Genomic DNA, 23341 nt, shown 5'->3' with positions numbered 1-23341 from the left:
ACCACACTGTGATTCACCTTTTTAAAAAAAAACAAAAAAAAAACAGCTTCATTGGAATAAGTATACAACACATTGACAACACGTTCTGTATACAACTTGTGTCTACAATCACAAACACACCGAGGGGACTAAAGGTTAATAATAAAGGTTAATGGTTAATAATAAAGGTTAATGGTTAATCATAAAGAAAAAAAATATATACATCTTGTAATAAAGTGTTTGTGTTTGTACATTCAAATATTGAAGAAATGTATTGTTTGATACAAGCAGTCAGCTCTGAAAAGTTTGGCTTTTTGCTTAAAGTTCTCCTCCACAAAAATATGATTTCTTTTTCTGCAGAATGATATATGTGCAGAGTTTGACACTAGAAGGCTGTTTTCACATTCATCTACTAAAAGTGGAAAGTTTCTCCGTGCTCATTAAAAATCCAATTTTAAGGGATGGACCTAAGAGCATGATTTCTGACCGATTCTGGTCCAACATTCGGCTTACATAAGTGTGATGTGGAAACTTGAAGCCTCTAGTGCACAAACTCTGAGAAAGGACTTTACAGTGAAGTAGGAAACATCTTGAGTCAAGCAGTTAAACATCTGAAATGAAATATATTTGCATATTTATAGACTGTGGAATTTTTAACGGGGGAGAAGATAAAAGATTTTTTTTTTTGTGGAAAAACCGTATCAGACACAAATTATTATTTAAAGTATTTTATATACATTTTACTGTAAAACATGTGTGGAGGGGATCTTTAAGACTTTGGATTATGAATATAAAATATGGTTAAAATAGTAAGCAAATCAGACTTTCATTAAATGGCTCGTCCAATAAATTTGGGAAAATATAGGGTCCATTCTTCCACTTTGTTAAGAGGATACATTTACTACTCATTCCTGATTGAAGCAACTTTTGCAGTTTGGAGGGGCATCAATATTGTGTTTTTGTGGCGTGGGTGATGTGCTGCTGCACATCTGTTTGTTTATGGTTGTGTTATTTTAGTTTTCTCAGTCTTTGTAGGCTGTTTTGGTGTTTAGCAATATGTCACTTTTTTTATAATGTCTTTTTATAAAGGGAATATATACCTCTTTACTTTTTTGTAAATGCTCTCATGACACCATTGTGTGTCCTTGCAAAACCCAATAAACAAAGAAAAAAAATAGTAAGCAAATTAATTAAATAGCACTGCAAGCAGAGACTCCTGACATATTGAGTGAATCCAAACAATACATTTTTCCAAAGGCCTGTGATCATGGATTCACCCCCACACTGTACCACATCCTGGATTTCATCATTCTCAGCGTAAGTACAAGTAGGCGGAATAAGGACCGCCCACCCGCATTACGTCACACACGGCGTGGCGGTTGCACAGCTTTTCACGGGAGCGCGCCTTCCCGTCAGCGCGAGCTTCCTGTCAAAGCGAGCCGAGACTAGACCGAGAGCGGACGTGTTTCTCCTACAGAGAGGGAACAGTCACACCACTAACCAGCTCCACAAGCCTGTAGCCGCGTTGCGTCGTTACTCGAACCAGAACCAACCAACTCTGAATTCGCATTAAATATGTCTAACATCATTTGTTGTCAAACGCCCCAGGTAAGATTTTTTTTTTCTCTTGACATTTAAAAAAAATCAACGAGGAATTGGCGCTGTTTGATGTCTTTGTCAGGGTTAACGTTACAACACGTGGAGAAACCGTTAAAGCTGTCGTTGGTTACAGTTTAAAGTGAATTGTAATGGTGGTTGTCGTTCTTTAGTTAACGTTGGATATTTATTTTGCACTTACAATGAATGGTAACAGCTGTCTTTGCCCAGACTTGGTGGAAACGGCTGGAAATGGCTCGATTTCGATCTGGCGCGGACAATGTCACACACAAACCGACGTTTTCCGCATACATAGCATATCTAATGACGCGGATATTTGACTTATATTACCCAGCTAACTGAATAGCGGAGTGGTTTCTTGTGTTGAGTACGGTCAAAGAGCTAGCTAAATGTATTCGCCGTGGTCCAGTTAAATTAATTTACCCGGCTTGGCGCTCTCATGGCTCCCCATCCTGTCTAAGCAGCAGGTTGTCTGCTGTAGCTAGAAAGCTAACATGCACTAATGTTAAGTTAGCGCCCTCTCTTTCGGCTTCTTTTGATTGCGAGCTAAAGTGGGTGTATTGTCTGCCTTTGTAACCGATGTAAAAGTCGATTTAGTCAGATTCTTTTTGGGGTGGGGTGGGGGGGTCGGCTCTTGTTCCTGACCCACTTTCTGCTGGCGGGATGTACGTACAGTCTATACGACTTCGGGCACATCGCCAGGCTTCATGGCCCTCATACATAACTCCAACCAGAGGAGGAGACAGACGAATGAATGGTTTGCAGCGAATGGGCAAACATACTGGGTGTCCAATCGTGAAAGACTTGCCCACTGGGGGCTGGCAGGGTGGGTAACATAGTATGGGTACATCCTGTCCTTTACTCACGATATATAGAGCCATATTGTCTCAGATTCTATGGGCTGTTGACATACTATTGACGCCTTACTGTTACTGTCGGCATTGCGCAGTATCGATTGTCTAGTTAAAGGAAATTGTCTAGCCGATTCTTAACGATTCGGGATTTTCTAAAGTGCTTTAGTATATAATGTCTGCCGGCTGCAGGTCGCCTCATGCCACATAGTATTTGACCTACTGTGCTGTTAATCCGGTCTTGAAGCTGGAAACCACGTGGAAAATTCTCAAATAACCCAGATTAACAATTTGAGAAAGAAGAAAACCATATGCAGGCGTTTTAAAGGCTTCTTCTCTAGATGACTAATAAAACATCCCTACTGTCGGTTTGGTCATGCTTCCAAGTTATTCTCTGTTTTACTTCCTTAAGTGGTATAGAAATGAGTCGCTCTTGTATTTAAACATGAGTGTTGTCTCATTTCGCACAATTAATCCTCAGTATTTCTCAGTTAAATTTGTTCAGTCTTGTTTAATTTGAGATATTATTGTCTCTGTCCTGCCACTGCTTTGATCAGAGGTGTGAATTTTTTTTCTTTTTATAGACGCACAATCAGTACAATTCGTTGTTATTGTCACACCCTTATGAGATCCTCTTGTTCAAGACTTGTTAAATTAAAGCAGTAAATTTCCACACAGTTAAAGCTGGGTTAAATAGTCGGCAATATCTCTCTTCACCACTGGAGGGGTGTCTAACAAGCATTGATTGTTCAGTGTCAGACCTGCACTTTTGTGTCTGACTAATCAGAGGGAAAAATGGAGAGAGAGAGAATACATCAAGAGCTGCCCTCTGTGACAAAGTTGGGAACAATCTCACTCTTTCTCTGTCGGGCCTTTGTTCTGTCCCCTTTGTTCCCTGGTTATCAAGCGTTTGCACATGTATCTACATTTACAGCTCACAAAGTCTGCCTGTCTTTTTGTTTCGCTAAATAAATTCCTATATGCTTGGCTACTGACCTGATGCAGGCACTGTTATTTCCCCAGTGTCACTATAGTTTTGTTTCTTGTGTCTGTGTAAGTGACTAAAAGGCAAGAAATAAAAACACATGTGTATCATGTTTAACCCAGCAGTTTTGTTTTGCACTTTTATGGAGCGTGACTTAATTCCTGGATTGCCATTTGCTAGTTTCCACAGAAACACTGGCTAACGATGTAAGATTTTCTTATCAGTTTGCAGAAGATTGTTGTTTAATCACAGGCTGCGATTAAGGCAGCAATGCTGTGTTAAGAGAGAATGATCTAGAGAGCTGAGGGCGTGGCATGCCTGGCAGAGCAGTGGGTTAAAATGCTACTGCTAGGTAGAGAAATGAGAAGGGAACAAGGCAACAGGCGAGCGTGTTGGATCCAGCCATGAGGAGGAGTTGAGCTTTAGAGCCTTCACAAGGAGTCTTCTGCCAGATGTTGCATAATGCCTCAAAACTGGGACAGTGTTCCCTCCATCCACACACAGACAGACGGGGTGAATTACAGCTTTCAATGCCAACCCTGCTGAAAATGTGGTTCATTGCAATACAAAGACTATATTCTAGCATGTGCAGTTGTGGTTGAGCATTTACCCATAAAAATCTCTGGCACATCTCCAGCAGTCTTGACGCTTAGTACTTTTACACATCCGCCTTTCACAAGTTGGCCATTAATGAAGCACGGCACATACGCATTTTGTGTGGGACTTTTTTTTAGCTTCATGCTGCACATGATTAGCATCTTTTGAGATAGAAAACACAACTGGCTCTGCAACAACACTACTGACTGCCTGTTCTGAAATAGTGCAATGTACTTTTTAAGAGCAAAACAATAAATTTTTCATAGTCCCTCTTAGTCCTTCTCTGCCTTCAGACTGATAGCCATCATCTTCTCCTTGTACATTTTGTCCCTTTTTTCTCTTTTGCGTCATACTGTGTAAGTCTTGAAAAAAGGTAAAAACTTAGAGAAAGGAAAAAATAGAGTCAAATGCAGTCCGAGGCTAAGTAATCGGATCTCAACATAATTCCTTGTTTTTTCTTCTGATACTTGATTTATGCTTATTAAACTCTCACTGTGTACAGTGTGGTTTTGAGTTTAGTAGGCCATGGAATTTGAGATTTTTTGTTTTGTTGATCTGGCCAAGTGCACAATTGTATTTGTGCTTTGTGGGTGATTTGAATCACTTGAGTTTCAAGTGACTGGCATACAATACATGCGCCTTGCATCATTTTGTTCAGCCTGGAAAGGGTAGTCTGTCAGGCTGGCTTTTGGCGCCTTAACTTGTTGAACCAGTTGCTTGCCATCTTGAACGTACATGTTGCTATTTTTATAGGGCTAATTCATTGAGAGGACATAGCTCAGGGCAGTCTTACTTCGTTCAATTTGTAAGTGCACAGATGTCCTACACTGCAAGCATTTTTTTCCAGCTGAAGACAAATGTTCCAGAAAAATATTATTTAAGCAGGTTTCACATATGGCCTTGGGTTTGCAGTCTTGCAGTAGTGAGCTAGCAGATAACCCTAGGCTGCACTGTATCTGTGGTTTGTGCACAGTTCAAATGGATCTGAAACATGTGTGTGCATAAACCTCCTGCAAGGTTCAAGAATCATTTTAAAGTCTTTTTTCTTAATATTCTCATTGTCTGACTAACTTGTCGAGTGCCTCCTTGCATGTTTCTTTTAAGAGTAGAAGCCTGCAGTTATTTGTTACAGGACTTTTGTGCTTCATCATTGACAAGTTCTTGTGTTGACAGTCCTGCATGCAAACCACAAATGTTAATGGTATCTAAAATCTACCACTTAAAGCAGGTGAAGTAACAAATAGCCTACATTACATGCACACCAGCTGAGTAACAGCTTTCTAAAAATGATTTTATGATCACACATTAGTTGGATACACACTCCAGAGATGCGAACTCCTCAACCTTTGCTGTTTTGAATAGGTTACCTACAAGCTTTGTGTAGAAGGAAGGAAATTCTGAGGAAGAATTTTTTTTCTTGGGTTCACAGCTCCGCTCTGCTAACATCAGTCTCTGAGCGATGGCTTAGAAAGTTCACAGTATACTTCACATTTGTATCGCAAAGGTTATTTAGTCATTAAATCAAAAAATGCTCGCAACTGCTGCCTTTTTTGAAGAGGAACTCTAGCATGTGCGAGCTGTAGACTGTCCAAGTGCTGCCCTGCCCTCGCAGTTAAGTTCCTGCCTATTTTGTTCCGTCAACACCATGTTTAGAAAACACATTTTTGACATTTGTGAATCGATTCAGAATCGTAGGAGATAACTATTTTGATAATCAAAAACTATTTAAAACAAAAATGCTAGAAATTTGCTGGTATCAGCTTTGTATATGTAAAAATTAGAGAATTTTCTTTGACATTGTAGCAGACTGAATATTTCAGAGTTTTGGACTGTTGGTCAGACACACAAAGACATTTGTTTTTTTTTACTATTTACTGACATTTTATAGACAAACAGTTCATCGATTGATCATGGAAAATAATCATCAGATCAATGGATAGTTGCAGGCCTTATGATAATACAAAGCATTTTGTGTGGAATTTTAAATTTGTGTGGAATTTGTTTTGTTTTTGTTTTTATTTATCACATGGACCAAAGTGACTTGACGCTATGTGCTGGTAAAGGGAGTGCCATGTTGAGCTGCAGATCAGTATGTTGATTATCGATTCCTTTTATGTGTTTTATGAAGGGTTGTTTTACCCCTTAATGGCTGTTAGAATTAGTTTTCAGGCAGATGCAAATATACTTAAAAGTAACTAGAAATGAACATGTAAAGCGAATGCCTTTCAAAATTTTCTTTCCCTGCCCCCAGACCCACTATTTGTGGGAAGCTCTCTCTATCCACACATTGTTCTCAACTTACCTGTTTGTATCCCTGACACTCACACAAAGCTATGCCACCCAGGAAAGCTTTGTCACATGGAGTGTGGATATAATTTCAGACAGGGCCAGCTGCCGTGGTCTGTCTCATCCTGTCTCTCCATGTGGGATAGTGATAAAACTGTTGGAATTTGAGTGAATTTCATTTGTGCTGTTAAGATCATATTGGTCCAAGTGAGATCTGTATTTCTTTGTGTGACAGATGGAAAAATACAAACTTTTTTTTAATAGCAGAATAAAATGACTTGAGATAGAGAGATACAGCACGGGACAATCTCTATTGGATCATGTTTTGTGGGAGTGTAGGTCTGCGTCAGGGTTAAATAGCATATTGACTGGCTGTGGAAATGCTGTCTCAAGTTGTTCCCTCCTGCGCTTTCCTTATAGGTCAATGTCAGAATGAAAGGGTTCCTATAGGGTGGAGCCAGCCAAAGGGGCTTGTCATAAGATTTAGTTGGAGTGGTTCGCCTCAGAGAGTGGAGACAGAGCTGAAGGCATGAGACAGATTTAACGGTCTTGCGTGGCCCAGTGGGACGTAGCAGCAGGTGTGGAGATTTAAAGCGCTAAATGGAGGGTGTTGTATGAGAGGATCGTGTGCTTAGCCAACTCGGTTATACCACTGCATGCCTGTTGGTGCACAGCATATTGGGATAAAATGCTGAATTCCAGTTTTCTTCCTGAATTCGATGAGGATTATTTAATCAACTCAAGTGACTATTGTATCCTTAATCAGATCGCCTATTCTTGAATTTTTATGTGTGTTGGGAGTGTGGAAACAGTGTGAGCTTTACTGCATGGTTGGAAAATGACTGGTGAAAGGGACGCTGAAAGAGTGGAAGAGGAGGTAGTGTTCTCCTTTACAATTGTATGTGCAAGGTTTCCTCGACTTACCACGTGGAACTGACTCATGCTAGCATTGCAAGAGCGCCAAGAAAAGGCAGCATCAGTTTCAAAATAAGCCATTTGCCCTCTCTCCTCTTGTATGAAACAAAAATTCATGTTCCTTTTTTTTTCTCTTTTCTCCTTTTTTCTTTCAGGTTATAATGTATGACCAACAGAGAATAAGTACAACTCTATAGCCAACGGGTTCCCGAGGACTTGATTACAGTCGCTTCAAGCCTGATAGTTTGTCGGTGCGACTGGTTTCCCTCTCCCTTCTGCTCACGCCCGTCTAGTCAACTGGCATTTCTTCTGACAACTTCCCCATCCCTCTCCTCGGGTGAAGAAGACCAGAGTTTCCCTGTGATCTCGGTCTGCTTTGCCTATTGCCTACCTTCGGTTCTACTCTCAGCAGTGGTGCTTCCCTGGATTTGCATTATTCTCTATTAGGTAAGGCCATGACTAATGCATATGAGAGATTATAGTACACAATGCACATTAAAGGCAGCTAATCCTAATCCCGCTCTCTTGGTCATCAATTAATAAAGCCAGCTATTACTATGTTGCACAGCTGAAAGCATGTTGGACAGAGTATGCTGGGTGTTATTGCCTGACTTGACTTGGCATAGATTTATTCATTTCATCTGTTTTCTTCAGATATACCAACAAAATTCACCCAAGATGATTCCAAATGGTTATTTGATCTTTGAGGATGAAAGTTTCCTGGATTCCACCGTGGCCAAAATGAACGCTCTGAGAAAGAGTGGTCAGTTCTGCGACGTTAGACTGCAGGTATGATTTAAAGCAAACACATACACACAGTGAAGGGTATAGTTGGGGTAAAATGACAAACATGTTTTAATATAAGGAATCAAAAACAGTTTGAAATGCATAAGATATCAGAACAAACTACAGTTTTTATCATATATAGTCCAGTTCACTGGGTCTAAGGGATGAATGGTCTGTATTTTGTTCAAAACCCGCTTGAGTCATGCCAAACTTGGAAACAAGGAAAAGACATGTTGTTGTCCTTTTTCTGTTATGGTTAGGGAGACTGTTATGGTTCTGCTGTTCTCATATTTCAAGTGTGAGAACCTGTTTCCACCATCTGTATGATGCAGACCTCTGACACACTTGTGCAACCATTCAGGCTTTGACATTAAGAGGTTTCCCCTGAGACAGGGAATCTTGGAGCTTTTTAATTATTTGTATTAATTTTTAATTACTGATCTTGGCATTTTTAATTAAAGAGATTTTGAAATGTCATAGTGGGAAAAGCACAGGTGCAAATAATAAAACATGATAGCTGAATTCCTTTTAGCTGCTTGGGTTTCAGGTTTCTGGTATTGTGCACGTTTACTCATGGTCACACTGTCGAGGCATACCGGGACACTTGAATATAACGGAGACATCTTTCATTTTACTAGTTACACCTGTGCTTTTCCTACGATAAAAGTCAAAATATCTGGTGTGGAAATCAATATCCTGTGAGCCTGAAATAATTATCGTTTCTCTTCATTTGACCAGGTGTGTGGTCATGAGCTGATGGCTCATCGTGCTGTCCTGGCTTGCTGCAGTCCCTACTTGTTTGAGATCTTTAACAGTGACATTGAGCCTCATGGAGTCTCTCATGTCACTTTTGAGGACTTGGACCCAGAGGCTGTGGAGATTCTACTCAACTACGCCTACACTGCCCAGTTAGTAGCCTTTATGACCTTTGACCCATTGTCCCTGATCTTATCATTGCAAAATTCTCAACTTGAAAATGATTGACAACCATGTTTTCTATGTGTAACCTAGGCTTAAGGCAGACAAAGAACGGGTCAAAGAAGTTTACTCTGCAGCCAAAAGGTTCAAGATGGAGCGAGTCAAACAGGTTTGTTTTTAATCATCTGCCTTTATTTATTTCCCCTCAGACATCCTGTGAGACCCCCGAGGACAGTTTTGACTTGATGCTTTAAAATGCACAAATGAAACGATACTGAAGTAAACCAATGTTTGTTACACATGGTTTTTACAGGCTAGTAATAATATTTATTGTGAAGTTGTAATTAACTCTCACATCTCCAACTCACTCCTCAGATTTGTGGTGACTACCTGCTGTCTAAGATGGATTCCCAGAACGCCATCTCCTTTCGTAACTTTGCCAGCTCTATGGGAGATGCCAGAGTTTTGGCCAAGGTGGACGCCTACATCCAGGATCATCTACTGGAAGTGTCTGAACAGGATGACTTCCTCAAACTTCCCCGCCTCAAGGTAAAACCTGACTAGCTTAAACTTGCACGCATGCCAGCTTGTTTACTCTTTAAATCAAGAAGTCTGTACAAGTATTTTATTAGTGTTGCCAGTGAGATTTTACACAGTTGGGGCCTTTTTATAATCGTAAAGCTACATGGCTGTACAGTAGAGGTTTTGACTGCTAATATCTAATTCTGGGAGTTTTCTATTCTAGTCCCCCCTTTGCTTCTGCACTGAAAATAGCAAGTGGTGGAGGTCTTAGAGCAACTCTGGATTAAGCTTTGTATTTTTAACTTTCTGACTTTAACGTGAGATTAACAATACTTATGAAGGTGTGCCTCCTTATAGATTTTCCTACAGCTAAAGCCTGCTGAGATGGATTTAGGGCAGGAGACTTAAACATATGCAATGAAGGGCTTGCGTAGGTGTGTTTACAGTGTGTAGGTTTTTATTTAAACTGAGGACTTTGTCAGGTGGTTTCCTCAGGCACCTCTGTGGTTGATGTTTTGCAAGTTGGATAAATCACCTGGTATTGTAATGTGTTGGAATTCAAACCTGTGTGCTAGTGGGCCTCCATTTTTTAAGACCGCCGATTTAGGGTTGTAGAGGAGTTGGGCAAAGTGCTGAAATGACTAGTTCATTTGTTGGTTACAGCTTCTCAAATGTGAAGATTTGCTGCTTTTTTGGGGTTCATATTATTTTTAATTAAATACCTTTTATGGCTTTTTGACTGTTGCTATTAAAGATATCACTTTGGGTCTAGGAGCTTTTGATGCTCCTTTGGCATTAATTCTTACAATTTTAGATCGTAAATGGAAAAAATGCTTAAATGAAACTTATTTATTGGTCGCAGAAATTGTTTGCTGTCCCAGTTGGGAGCTAAAAATATAACGGTTAATATTGAAGTTCAATTTATGTGTAAGACAGATCTGAACTGTATTTATCATTAAGGGGAACACTGACAGCTGGTAGCTTTTTGACCCATTAGCTAATTTACTGCTGTCTTTCTTGGGTCGCTTGTTGCAACAAAGGATATTAAAGAATTTTCTTCAAGGCGACATGAATTTGTAAACTTGACCTGAGCCAAATAATCTGGTGTATGTAAACAAAATTCCTGTTGAGACGTTTAAAATACAACTGACCCAGTGATTAATTCAAATGTGGGTTGAAGGTTGCACCAGGAGCTTACGGGTTTAATAAGTGGTGGGGGTGATTCCAGAGCAGCTTACTATAATACTGAGATGAATCTTGCCAAAATTGGGCAATTATATGGAAATCAAAATAAATCAAATGTCCCTAAGGCTCAGGTAAATGAGTAAGCCAGTAATAGGGCTGTGCAATATGACCAAAATCTCATATCTCCATATAGGTAATTTCATATCTTGATAACGATATATATCATATGAAACGATAGACATTTTTCTATCATCGCACGATACATATCGTCATAACACACAACCCTAGCCAGTAAGATCACATTTTCCAGTTGGCAATGAAAGCCATGGTATTAATTTCCTCAGTTATGCAGTCACTTTATTCCTACTGTGCATGAATGTAACTCCTGTTTCACCCCCTTTGTGTGTTTACAGTTAGAAGTAATGCTAGAAGACAACCTGACCCTGCCCAGCAATGGCAAACTTTACTCAAAAGTGCTCAACTGGGTACAGCGTAGCCTTTGGGAGAACGGAGACCAACTGGAACGACTGATGGAGGAGGTCAGTACCGGGGCGTGCCGTTTCAACTCATGCTTACCACCTTGTCCCTTCCCCTCCTTCTGGCTCCTCCTGTTTTTGACGTTAAGAAGTCATTAAGGGAGCTGAAATAGAAATAGCATGCCATTGTCATGCTGCTATGTCAGGATTGTTCTTTTTTTTCCCTCTGATTTGTTGAGGTTTTTGCAGTAAGAAACTGTACCCCTGAACCATACTACAAATTAGAGGTGAGCCAAAAAGAGCTGCTGTTTGCTCTTGTTTTTTTGTTTCAGCTGTTCTCCTTTTGGGTGATGTGGTTGATTTACATACAACCCCATCTGAGTATTACAGTGCTCCTCTCCTCTGAAACACAAAAACAGGTTCTCTAAGGTCTGACCCTTGATTCTGCTGTCTCACTGCCACTTTACTATCTGAACAGCTGCGTGTTTGTTGCTCCAGCACTAACAGGCCCTCCTCCCCATTGATTTATCTCTCCTGTAGGTTTATTAGCAGCAGCAGGAGACCAGACTGAGGAGCCAGGACTGAGCCACCAGGGTAATGAGTCAGAGAAAAGAGAGAGAGAGGAGAGGAGCACTACTGCCTCTCAGCAGCCTCTCTTTGCAGCCAAGCAACACAGTGCTCCCATCTGTCCATGCCATTTATACAGATGCATCCCATTTTTGCATTTACAACACATTTTAGCAATAAAAACATCCAATTGAAAGCCCCTTTACTGCACATAACAATACATGCTCATACAAATACCTACGTATCAACTGGCACGTTCAACAACCACTCAAATTAGGCATTGGACAGAATACAGCATTGCACATAAGCATAGTGCTTTGCTTTGACAAATATTATATTTCACTGGACTACAAATGAAATATTAACCTTCCAGGTGAAACTTAAAAAAAATTCTAAACTGATAAAAGCCTTTTGCTTTTTTTCCTTTTGTGAAATTTTCCCTAGAGATGGTCAACTGTCTGACCAACACATTGTCAGATTATATTTCTTGTCTGGCCTCAACAGAACAGAACAGAACAAGTGTGGGTTTGTTTTTATTTCTTGTTGGATGTAATCTATAATTGGATAATGTTCACGCATTAGCTTGATAGTTAGCACTACTGCTTAGTCATCTGGATTTGACTGCCTATTGTGGCTGCCATCACAATGACCAACTTCTTCAGCTAGAGGACCGGTTTCCAAGCAGCAGAGGTGGAAAGAGGGCTGCATGCAGCCCCTCCTCCTCCTCCTCCTCTTCTTCATTCTTCACAGAAGATCTTTCCAGATGCAGCCTCTCATTCTTCACCAGCTCCCTCTTTTTTTAGATGCAAATTAAGGAGAGCCACTGTCACACGCATGGCAGATACCTTCTTGAGCTCAAATATTTAACCCACTCTGTGCAGTGGCAGCAGCAGCAGCAGCGTGTGTCTTTTTAAAGGAAGCTTTGCATCCAAGCGACTGAAGATCCAGGCCTTCGTCCCCTCCCCCTCTTCCTCTTCACAGCACTGCCCTCCCTCCTCCTCCTCCTTCCTCTCCCCCTTATGCAGGGGCTCTCAGTGTGTTGCTATGGAGACAGCCACATGGGTGTGTTGTTCCTGTTTGTCTTACAGGTGCAAACGCTGTACTACTCACCTGACCATAAGCTGGTGGATGGAGGGCTGGTGATTGAGGGGCACAGTGAGGTGTTTGGTGGCGAGGAGGACCACCTTCAGTTTGTGCAGGTACTCAACAGCTTGTGCCTGGCTTCACCGTAATGAAGTCTCTACCACATTTTGCTTGGCAGTGTGTAGCTTAATTGTAGAGCTTGTGCCTGGCCATGCATAAAAATACTTCACAGCCTGTGCCTGGCTAGAAGTAGATACAGCTCATTTAATACCATAATTTTGCCACAATGTACGTAATAGCAAATTTCAGGGGATTAGCAAGAAATGAGCTATAACGCCCATCTGGCTATGCCTTTGAGCATATATTTAACCATATTTTGACTTTTAAGCTAATCTCAAACCAGTGGGAACGTGGGCAGTGATGACTGTCTCAGCTTTTTCTTCTCGATTTTGAGTTGTGACTGAACTGTGTGCTGTTAGATTTTGATGCAGACTGGTCTTGGACTTGACTTTGCAGTGCTGTGTTGTTGGCTTCACATGGTGTCAGGTGTCAAAACATACTCAGAAAAGATTAATGTAGGCTTATTATGTCAGGTCCACATAAGACCAGCTTGATAAAGCGTAGGTTGGGGTATGATTAGCTGGTGTTGGCCACTGGTGGGCCTGTGGTGCAAGCTTGGCTTCTGTAGCTGCACTGTGCTCTTGCAGAAGAAACCCGTACGGGAGAGCACCCAGAGACAGATGAGCTGCAGCTCTTCAGGAAGCCTGTCGCCCTCCAACCAAGCAGCAAATGCCCCTAAACAGACCGCCAGGAGAGAGTGGAAGTACATCGCCTCTGAGAAGACTACAAGTAAGTGTGTTTCTTAACTCCATGTTATTTGTTACAGGACAATCAGAAGAAAGTCAGAAGTCTGCTGGCTTTAAAGGCATACTATGTGGGATTTGTCAATTGATGTTTGTAAAGACATAGCATTCAAAGTTGGCACCGCCTCCCTGGCTCAACGAGCGAGTGAGAAGGAGAGAGAGAGCAGTTGGTTGAGCAAGCTAGACAGTGAATGAAGAGAGTGAGTGGCGCCATGAGAGCACAGCCATGAATCAGAGAAATAAGACATTATTTTCTGATTGTTTTACAGTGCTTACGTTCTAAAGCACAAATAAACATGACCACACCTCCGCACAAGCCTGCGGGAAGGTGCCACATTTCTATATTTTGTGTGAACGCAGAGCTTCATTCCGTCCTCTGTGGCCTCTCCGCTCTGCTCAGCCCCGCCCTAGGTCAAGAAAACACATAGAACTGCAGCTCTTCATAAATCCATAACAAAGAGCAGAGCGCAACCCTAAAGGTTGATGCCCAGAAATGTCCTGAAAACAGCAAAATCATAAGAAAAATGTAGCCACAAGCGGTGATTCCAGGGTTCAAGCTGGATGTTTGGACAAACTGTCATTGATTTATAGCCAAATTTGCACAAGGCCCATGCACGTGTTTGGAACTGGTGGCGCCCCCTGTTGAGCAATTTTACAAACGTGGTTCAACAGTCTTTTTGAAACAAGTTTTGTAATGATTGGACAAACAATTTCTGATTTAGTCTGACGCACATAACTTTCAGGTTATGTTTCAGGTAATTATGTACATATTGTGCAAGTTTAGTGATGACTGGCCCAATGGTTGTTGACTTTGGTCTATTTATGTGCTGAGCCAGGCCCTTTTTAAAGTTCATTGGTCAATATCTTGAAAACTAAATAAGATATCAACAAGCTTTATGCAACTTTTGATAGACGTGGTTCAGTAATCAGCAGAAAATGTGGTAGCAATCGGACCTGCGGTTTAGGAGGAGATATTAAAAATGTGTTGGCCTGTGCACGTGTTTGGAACTGGTGGCGCCCCCTGTTGAGCGATTTCTCTTTGAGCTTGAACCCCAGATAAGGAAATAAAGGAAGAGTCTCTGCAGATACATACACTGCCACACACTTCTAGTGGGTCATAAGTGATGACTGAGAGGGATTACTTTTGTATGAGTCTATATTGTTTTTTTAGGAAAATCCTGCATAGTATACCTTTTTTTTTTTTTTTTTTAAACTTTTTTTTATTAAAGGGAATGTGTTTAATTTTTTTTCCAAAAGAAAAAAAGTTTATCTCAGAACCTTTTTTCTCCAGATGTCTAATAACATTCTTCAATCTTCCCTCAGACAACAACTACCTGTGCCTGGCTGTGCTGGATGGGATGTTGTGTGTGATCTTCTTGCACGGTCGCAGCAGCCCTCAGACCTCTCCCTCTGCCACCCCCTGCCTGATGAAGAGCCTCAGCTTCGAGGCCCAGCCTGAGGAGCTGGAGGAGCACCCGCTCTCACCCATGCATTACGCTCGCTCCGGCCTGGGCACCGCAGCCCTGAACGGAAGACTCATCGCGGCAGGTTGGTCTTGAACAGGGTTTCAATATTACAATATTACAAACAAGTGCCATCAGAACTTTTTGCAGTTTTTAATATGTGGATTATGTAAAAAAACAAATATAAGGGAAACTGTATAACCTTAGGTGGACCTCAGAGTTCCAGTGTAACCTTGATACATCTTGATGTTCTGCAGGAGGTTACAACAGAGAGGAATGTCTGAGGACTGTGGAGTGTTACGATCCCAAAGAGGACCGCTGGACCTTCATCGCTCCCATGCGAACTCCAAGGGCTCGCTTCCAGATGGCTGTGCTCATGGTAGACTTTCCTCTTTATCTTTGTCTCAAATTTATTTACTAGGGGTGTAACAATTTTCCAAATCTATGGTTCGGTTCAGACCTTGATTGAGCGGGTTGAGGAAGGGGGGGACCAGTAGTTAATCCATCCAGTATACAAATAAGATTCAATCGTCTTTCAGAAATAATGTAGTTAACTGAATATCTGTAAGTCCTTGTAGTTCTGAGTCCACAAGGCAACCAAAAGTAAAAGTGTTAAGTGGTTGGTTGATGTATCATCTAATGATTTGTCCATTTACACCTGCACAGGGTCAGCTCTATGTGATTGGAGGTTCGAATGGACATTCTGACGAGCTGAGCTGTGGGGAGACATACGATCCACGCGCTGATGAGTGGGCTCAGGTGCCAGAGCTCAGGACAAACCGCTGCAATGCAGGTCAGCCTCCCCTGCAAGGACTGATTAACGGACTGTTGCATCTCTAACAAGGAAAATGTTTAAATTAGGAAGCACCTCTGTGACCTATTTCAGGCTGTTTCAGCTCACTCCTGTCATCTCTGTTTTAAGGTGTCTGCTCCTTGAACAACAAACTCTATGTTGTTGGTGGGTCAGACCCCTGCGGGCAGAAGGGCCTGAAGAACTGTGATGCTTTTGACCCTGTGACCAAGACCTGGTCCAACTGTGCCTCCCTCAACATCAGTATGTGTCCACACAGTCCCAAATACACTCAGAACATTCAACTAACTTTAATACATACACTATTATTTAAACTGAAGAGTAAAACTCAAATGTTTTGTCAGAGACAAAAGGGAAATAAAAAGTTGTATTTATAAAGTAACCTTGTTTTCAGGGAGACACCAGGCAGCACTGTGTGAGTTGGATGGCTTCATGTACGTGATTGGAGGAGCAGAGTCGTGGAACTGCCTGAACACTGTGGAACGCTACAACCCTGAGAACAACACCTGGACCCTGATAGCCCCCATGAATGTGGCTCGCAGGGGAGCCGGCGTTGCTGTCCATGCTGGTAAGCCAACAACTACATAAGAGGTTGGGATCAGTGGAGCCAGATATTTGTTTTGCACGTGGCAGCTTCTAGCGTGTAAACAGCATAAGAGCGTCATGTTGTGTGGGCGATGGTGATGTTGCTTCTAGACAAAAACGTCCCAGATAATAATAATGTAATTCAGGTGATTCAGTTTCTGAGCAGGACACAATAATTTGTCACGTTTTGCTGATGCTGATGTCTCTCTCTCTCTCTGTGTCCAGGCAAATTATTTGTCGTTGGTGGCTTCGACGGCTCCCACGCGCTCCGCTGCGTGGAGGTGTACGACCCCGCCCGCAACGAGTGGAGGATGCTGGGCAGCATGACATCTTCACGCAGCAATGCGGGTGTGGCCATGCTGGGCGACTCCATCTACGCCGTGGGCGGCTTCGACGGAAACGAGTTCCTCAACACGCTGGAGGTGTACAACCCCGAGACGGACGAGTGGAACGACTGCACCCAGGCCCCGTCTCCCCTCTCCGACTGAAGAGGGGGGAGACAGGGAGGAGGACGGCGGGAGGGACGGGGGGGTTACGGAGTTTCACAGTGCTTCACCTTTTTCCAAACTAACAGGCTTAGTGACGTAATCGTGTTTCGTGATGTTACGTGTGTGTATGAGCGGATATGTGTGGGGGAGGGGGAGGGGGGGTTGTCAGGGATGAGGGGTCTTCAGTGAAGACTGGCTTATATTTGGTGGGTGGGGAGGGGTGGGGGGGTTGTTGCCTAAAACAACATGACGCCTTTGCATATTGCATACAATGTTTTACGTGCTGTATATATTTTGTTTCTTCCTCATTTTTTGTCATATGCCAACATTTAATACACATTTAGTGCTTTTCTTTTTCTCTTAGAGTTGAAAGGTTTGTCACTTTCATTGAGGGTTTTCAGATGAGCTAGCTACTATTCGTCACTTGGAAGGTGGCAGTATGGGGTGTTGACGATTGAATTTTGGAAGTTCAAAGTTTATTTAAGAATATTTCTGTTGTGGAAATGTAATTTTGCTCACATATTTAAAGGTCAGTGGTTTGAAGCCTTACTCAGAGTGCGAGTTGAAAAAAAAAAACACCTGTCATGGCTTTTTGTGTCATTTAAACAAGCTGGATTGCTTTTTGAATCTTAAATGATGGCCTTTTTTATATTTTTTATACACTGCTGATTTACCAATAAAATAAAAGTAGTAGCAGACAGCTTAAGTCAATGAATCTAACCAGTGCCAGTTTTAGTTCATTTTTTGTGCACACACCACACACGCACAACCATGCTTCTGCTAATCAAACTTTTGTTATTGTGATTTAACTAATTGATGTATGTAGAGATGCAGTTTACTGAAGATCCTTTTTTTTTTTTTTTTTTTTTTTTTTATTTCCTTGTGTTTTAAAGTGTCAGGCATTGGCAGATTCTTCTGGAAGGAATGTTAGAGTGAGAAAATTATCACATTTGTAACATTTCTTAATTAATAAATCATTTAAATCTGATTTTTTTGTCTTCAGCACTTTTTCCTCAATTGCAACACAAGTGAATGATATGCAAATGAAAGTATGATGTCTGCCATACTATTCTGGGAACTGCCTGTGGGCTTTTACGGGTAATATTTAGGGTTGTAGCTCTAGTCAGGAGTAGATCAGCAGCTGAGCTAGGTGCTCCACGCCTTGTCTAAATTGCCAACAGCTGAATTACTGATGCTAAATTTAGAAATGACTGCTACCTTGTCTCACTCTTGCCCTGCTCGTAGTGTCGAGTAATTACTGTGTCCTGGTCTACGCTGTCTAAGCTTTCATTGCCACCAGTTTCCTCAGGGACTACCACGCTAAGCCAGGTTTTTTCCTGCTCCTCTAAGTGTCTTTTAGGGGAGATTATACTAAGCTGGCTAACAGACCTCAGCAGGAAGGGACGACGACAGCCACTCTGGCCTGTTGGAGGGTTGTGCCAGGACCAGCTGAGCAGGCTGCATCTGCATGACCTCAGACATCCCCCCCCCCCCCGACCCTGCGCTTAGTCACATTCAGCTCATTCACAAGTTAGCCTCAGATATTCTCTGCTCACACACGTGACCGTTGAGGTAAAAAAGCAGCATATTGGCCCCATGCTACTGGAAACAAGGACTAAATGTTTAGATACTGATAAGTCTGTTTTAGCCTTTTTTTGTTCTGGCCAAATGTATGTAGACTGATGTCCGGTCACTCTTCTGCCTTACACAGTAAATTGGGAGCAAGTTTTTTCTGGCTTTCTCTTTCTGCTGTTGATTTTTACCACTGAAAGCATGAGACAAAACCAAATAAGTGGTAACAAATTAAAAAAAGTGCATGATCTATTGTTAAAATGTATAATTATGCAGGCAGGACTATAATATTACACGTTTAGCCACTTTGATTCTTCCTCTTTCACAGTTTACAAACCAGCACAGCAACCCAAACTTAGACAAAGGTATTCTGAAAACAGAAGATATAAAAAAAATGCTTGGGTGGTTGTTGCTGTTTCACATTATCCTGTTACCTTGATTATATAGAGATTAAAAGCCTCTTTGGGTTAATGTCAGATCTTAAATTACATGTGGTTACTTTGGCACAAACCGCTCCAGCATTAAAATGGTTTAATTTAGAGATGAAGTGCAATGAAAATGTACTGCACGCACACGTTTAAACGGTTAGTTTGGTATTTCTAAGTTAGTTAAAAACATGGTTTAGGACATGCATCTGGAACAAAAAGTCAATATCTTAATCCAACATTACAACTGTACAAAATGTCCAATAACAGTACTGAGTTGAACTCTGCAATGATTTAATGAGAGGGAGTTCAGTAACTTTAGATCATCATTGGACCTAGTTATTTGCCCTCTCACCCTCCCCCCTCCAGCTCCTCCTGCGTGACGTCTGATCCTTTAGCCTATCTGTGGGTCACAGCAGCAGGTGTAATCTCAGCCTGCCTGCTGGCGTCACCTGCGCTCTAATCCCCTTAGTCACAATACACATGCAGCCACATGCACTCACATTTGGGCTATCAGTCAGGATCACGGCACATTTACTGTACTAAGCTGGTTTTTAAAGTTTTTGTACCAGACAGATTATCAAAAGGTTCAAATAAAAACTGTACGGCACGAGGTTTTGAGTCTTATCTGGTTTGCTGTTTGTCCAAACGGGCCGAAACTGTTTGGAAATCTCTTTAATTCACTTCTATGCAGAGATCAATGTAAGCAAATGCAGATCAGAAACAGACATCTGTAATAAGATAAAACATTTAATTTCTTCTTGTAAACATTTAACTCTTTTACATTAAATATATATTTGTGTTCTGAAATTATGTACATGTACTTCATTGTAAAAATCAACCAAAACTAGGAAAAGCTGAAAACTTAGGTTCTTTTTTCCCAACCTAGACATTGTTAAAAATGTTTATGTTGTTATATTTGTTAACTTAAAACATCCTGATTTTGAAAACAGGAAGCTCATGTGATAGTCAGACACGTCTACATGTTCTACTGCTAAAAAGGAGGATGTCAAACGATGCTTATCACCAAACCACTGTTCTTTTAGCTACATTTAGTTACTTGTTTATAATCAGAATCATGGCTTGTGACCCTGAGAGCTTCCTGTTTTTGAAAACGACTGTCCCGCTAGACTTAATGAGATGCTGCATATAGCTTCTTCAAATTGAAACTTTTGGTGAAGTTGAAGAAACATTAATACATATTTAAAGGTGCCCTGTGGAGTGTTCTTGTAAACAAACAACAAAAAGTTATGTTTACATGCGTTTCAGGTGAAAACAAGTTGAAGTTCTGAAGTATGAATGAAGATGCTGAACATATTTCCCTCCTTACAAAACATATGAAAAGCCATTTTTTAAAATATTTGAAGTCATGCATGGTCTACATACATGCTTACTTGCTTGCAGTCTTCTTTTTGCTTGCCTTTACGTTGTTGGTTCATTACTACGCTTCTTTGCTTGTAACCGCCATCAACTGCTGATCAGTGCAGTGGTGTAAAACCATTAGCAGGACTGTGTATCTCAGGTGTGTACACCTGTGTCCTTGTTTACAAACAAAACACGTACCAATCAGTAATACATCGCTCCATAGCACTACAAGTGGTCAAAAACTCCAGGATACCTTAAATATGCTCTGAGTTGAAAAATAGTGAACTTATCCTTTTTAAAAAAAAAGTGCAACAGACATTAAAATATGGTTAAATGTAGTCATTTAAAAAAAGCTGTTGTCACAGTGGTCTGAGAGCTTCAGACACATTCACATGGTCCAAAAATATCACAAAATAAATATTGAAATTTTATGTATGCACACTTAGTTTCAAAAGTAAATGTAACATTTTAAATAACTATAATAATGAAAACCAAAGCTGTGATTTAATTAATCACTAATTTAAACACAATAATTCAACATGTTATGTGCATAAACATTATAGACTTAATAACCTAAAAAAAACCTGTGAAAGATAGAAAAACTAAGATCTATAATTACTGTTCAACTGTGATTGTTTGATAGGAGATATGAAGACCAAGTGTAAAACAGCTCAATGAATATTACAGAACATTGAAAGCGGAACCTGATGCAGCTGAACTACTTGAAAACAGTAAAATACTGAAAAAAAGCACCATTAAGCAAATGTATTAACTTTTAGAATGACATTCATTCAGTCAAACAGAACAACTTGTCTGCAACAAGACACATTTTTATACACGGAAAATAAAAAAAAAGGTAAACAAGCCTTGTAGCAGGAGGTATGGTAAAAGCAAAAATCCCTTTAACTTACAGATATTACTTCAAGTAAAGGATCTTAGTTTATTCAAACATCTGTTTGGTTGATGTGCAAACGTCCGGACACTGGTCCAATCAAGGCTACGTGTTGAAGGTGATGTGTTGACCTGTGGTCTCAGCACAACGGTCCAGGGCCTCTTTTAGCCCCATTAACTGCGTCCCTCCGACTCTCAGCTTCTCCCTAGGAACACATATGGAGATACATATGAGGTACAAGCAGAGATAAAAAGACAGAAGCAGAGACGAGGAAGACATTGAAACATAAAGAGAGGAGTGCTTTCAAGTTGACTCTTGTATCAAACATCTGAGTCTCATATTCATCCTTTAATTTAAATCTCCTGATTGGCTTTATTAGAAATGAGGTCCATAAGGCTGGTTGGAAAGGAAAGACAAGTTGATGTTTGTATGTCAAGCTGGAAAATAACTATACAGTGAACTATTTTGCTGTGAAGTTGAAGATATACGTCCATCTGAACAGCGTCTTTAGGTGCAAAGGCAGGTGGAAAATTTGCAGTATTTATCTTGTGCTGATAAAAGATCCTCTAATTAACAAGAATATTATTGGAGGTTATTCGACTGGACAAGCCACATGTCCAGAAGGCACTAAAAGAGACAACAGCCACATATGGGATGACAGCGTGGCCCAGTATTATTTGAGTTTGTTTATTTGATATTTTCTGCTGACATATTTGGGGTTTTAGCAAAGGCCAAAGCCTGTTGTTTGTGCTTCTGCTTAACACCCTGAATAATCCATTTGTATAAAGAGTGCCACGTCTTATAAATCACAATAAATTTCCAAGTATTAAAGGATAGGTTCACAATTTTTCAAATCTATCCTATAACAACAGTCAGCTGTGAACCTATCCTATTAGTTTTATCACTTCACATTATACTATCTGGATGAACCCACATGACACTACAGACATCTTGATAACTGAACTATGTGCAGATCATGTTCAGCACAGAATGTCCATGACAGACAAAAGAGCTTGTGTGTGTGTGAGTGTGTGTATGTGTGTGTGTGTGTGTGTGTGTGTGTGTGTTCTGCAGTTTCCAGAGGCCCTGGGTTTCAATGCCAGCTATGAATACACACTTCTCTCCATTTGAATCACATTTTTCTGGTTACAACACCACACATTTCCATGCAGTTACGAACCAAAACACACAACCAGTCTTCATCGTGAGCACAAACACATACACACAAATTGGCTGTGACAGTCTTTGGCAACGGCTGCTTAGCAGTGGAGACACTGTGGGAGCTTGTTGCTTGTTTGTTTCCTCCTCTGCTTTGTTTCCATTGAAACGTTATGTAACAGTGGGGAGGAGAGAAGGCGGAAATAAAGACCAGAATTTTCTGGTTGTTGATGCCCCCCTGTTTTCACCCTATAACTATCCATCCACTTCCACTTCTTCATCCAAGTGTACAGCTGTGTGTTTTCATAACCTGTGGAAACAGCAGGTTGTTTCACCGACTGCTCGCTCTTGTCAGGTTCAGGCTACTCTCAGGATGTGTTGGTCTGGATTAGCATTCCAGCATGCTCCGTGGACAAAGGGATTGTGTGAAAGGCTTCCTGTCAATGTGTTTACACTGACAACTACGGACTCATTAGTGTGACACACTGGTCACGTCAAAAGGCATCGAGGTCTGAACTCAGTCACACAAAACTCAGTGACGCACATAAATTGTGCACAGAGTCACTGACCCAGATCGACGATGTATACACAAAGAGGGAGAGTTGTGCTGCTTCTTCGCGTTACATAACGGCCTATATGTGTTTGACAGGTAATTAATGGATAACCCCAGGAGACAGTAATGATTCGCACTGCATTGAACACAGAACCGCATGAAACGCTGAGATGACATAACAGATTCTCATCCCCCAGTGTGCTGATAAGTATATCAGAAAGTCTCACACAGATCATCTCCATGGCGACCAACGCTTGGTCTTCACAATCTACTGTTCGATATCAGTTTGAAGAAGAAAAAGATCGATAGTAGACTAAAATGTTCTGGATCCACTTTTATAAAAGATTATTAGTTGGCTATCTAGGAATATTAGCATCCTCTTTACACTTTCCTATTTAC

The 23341-nt window shown here is 41.0% G+C and overlaps 2 protein-coding genes across 4 annotated transcripts in view; one reads left to right on the top strand and one right to left on the bottom strand.

Annotated features, from left to right (window-relative positions):
• The first annotated feature begins 1378 nt into the window (after nucleotides 1-1378).
• ivns1abpa (influenza virus NS1A binding protein a) lies at nucleotides 1379-17965 on the top strand. Of its 2 annotated transcripts, none has more exons than XM_044362555.1 (15): nucleotides 1379-1587; nucleotides 7386-7677; nucleotides 7885-8019; nucleotides 8755-8924; nucleotides 9028-9103; nucleotides 9310-9483; nucleotides 11055-11180; nucleotides 12773-12883; nucleotides 13475-13616; nucleotides 14954-15178; nucleotides 15351-15472; nucleotides 15760-15886; nucleotides 16016-16147; nucleotides 16299-16472; nucleotides 16715-17965. In XM_044362555.1, the coding sequence occupies exons 3-15, from the start codon at nucleotides 7909-7911 to the stop codon at nucleotides 16975-16977; spliced, it is 1953 nt and encodes a 650-aa protein (XP_044218490.1). In that variant the 5' UTR covers nucleotides 1379-1587; nucleotides 7386-7677; nucleotides 7885-7908; the 3' UTR covers nucleotides 16978-17965. The 2 variants fall into 2 exon arrangements, with proteins under 2 accessions (XP_044218490.1, XP_044218491.1); XM_044362556.1 differs by lacking the exon at nucleotides 1379-1587 and adding an exon at nucleotides 6816-6893.
• Nucleotides 17826-23341, bottom strand: part of swt1 (SWT1 RNA endoribonuclease homolog) — a 24880-nt gene continuing 19364 nt past the window's right edge. For both annotated transcript variants that reach the window (XM_044362553.1, XM_044362552.1), the window contains exon 17: nucleotides 17826-21436. In XM_044362553.1, coding sequence (XP_044218488.1) covers nucleotides 21337-21436 — 100 coding nt within the window. In that variant the 3' untranslated portion in view covers nucleotides 17826-21336. The remainder of the gene's footprint in view (nucleotides 21437-23341) is intronic.

Source organism: Thunnus albacares, chromosome 9 (assembly GCF_914725855.1).
Source record: "Thunnus albacares chromosome 9, fThuAlb1.1, whole genome shotgun sequence".
Lineage (NCBI taxonomy): Eukaryota > Metazoa > Chordata > Actinopteri > Scombriformes > Scombridae > Thunnus > Thunnus albacares.
This window is presented reverse-complemented; position numbering and strand designations above follow the sequence as displayed.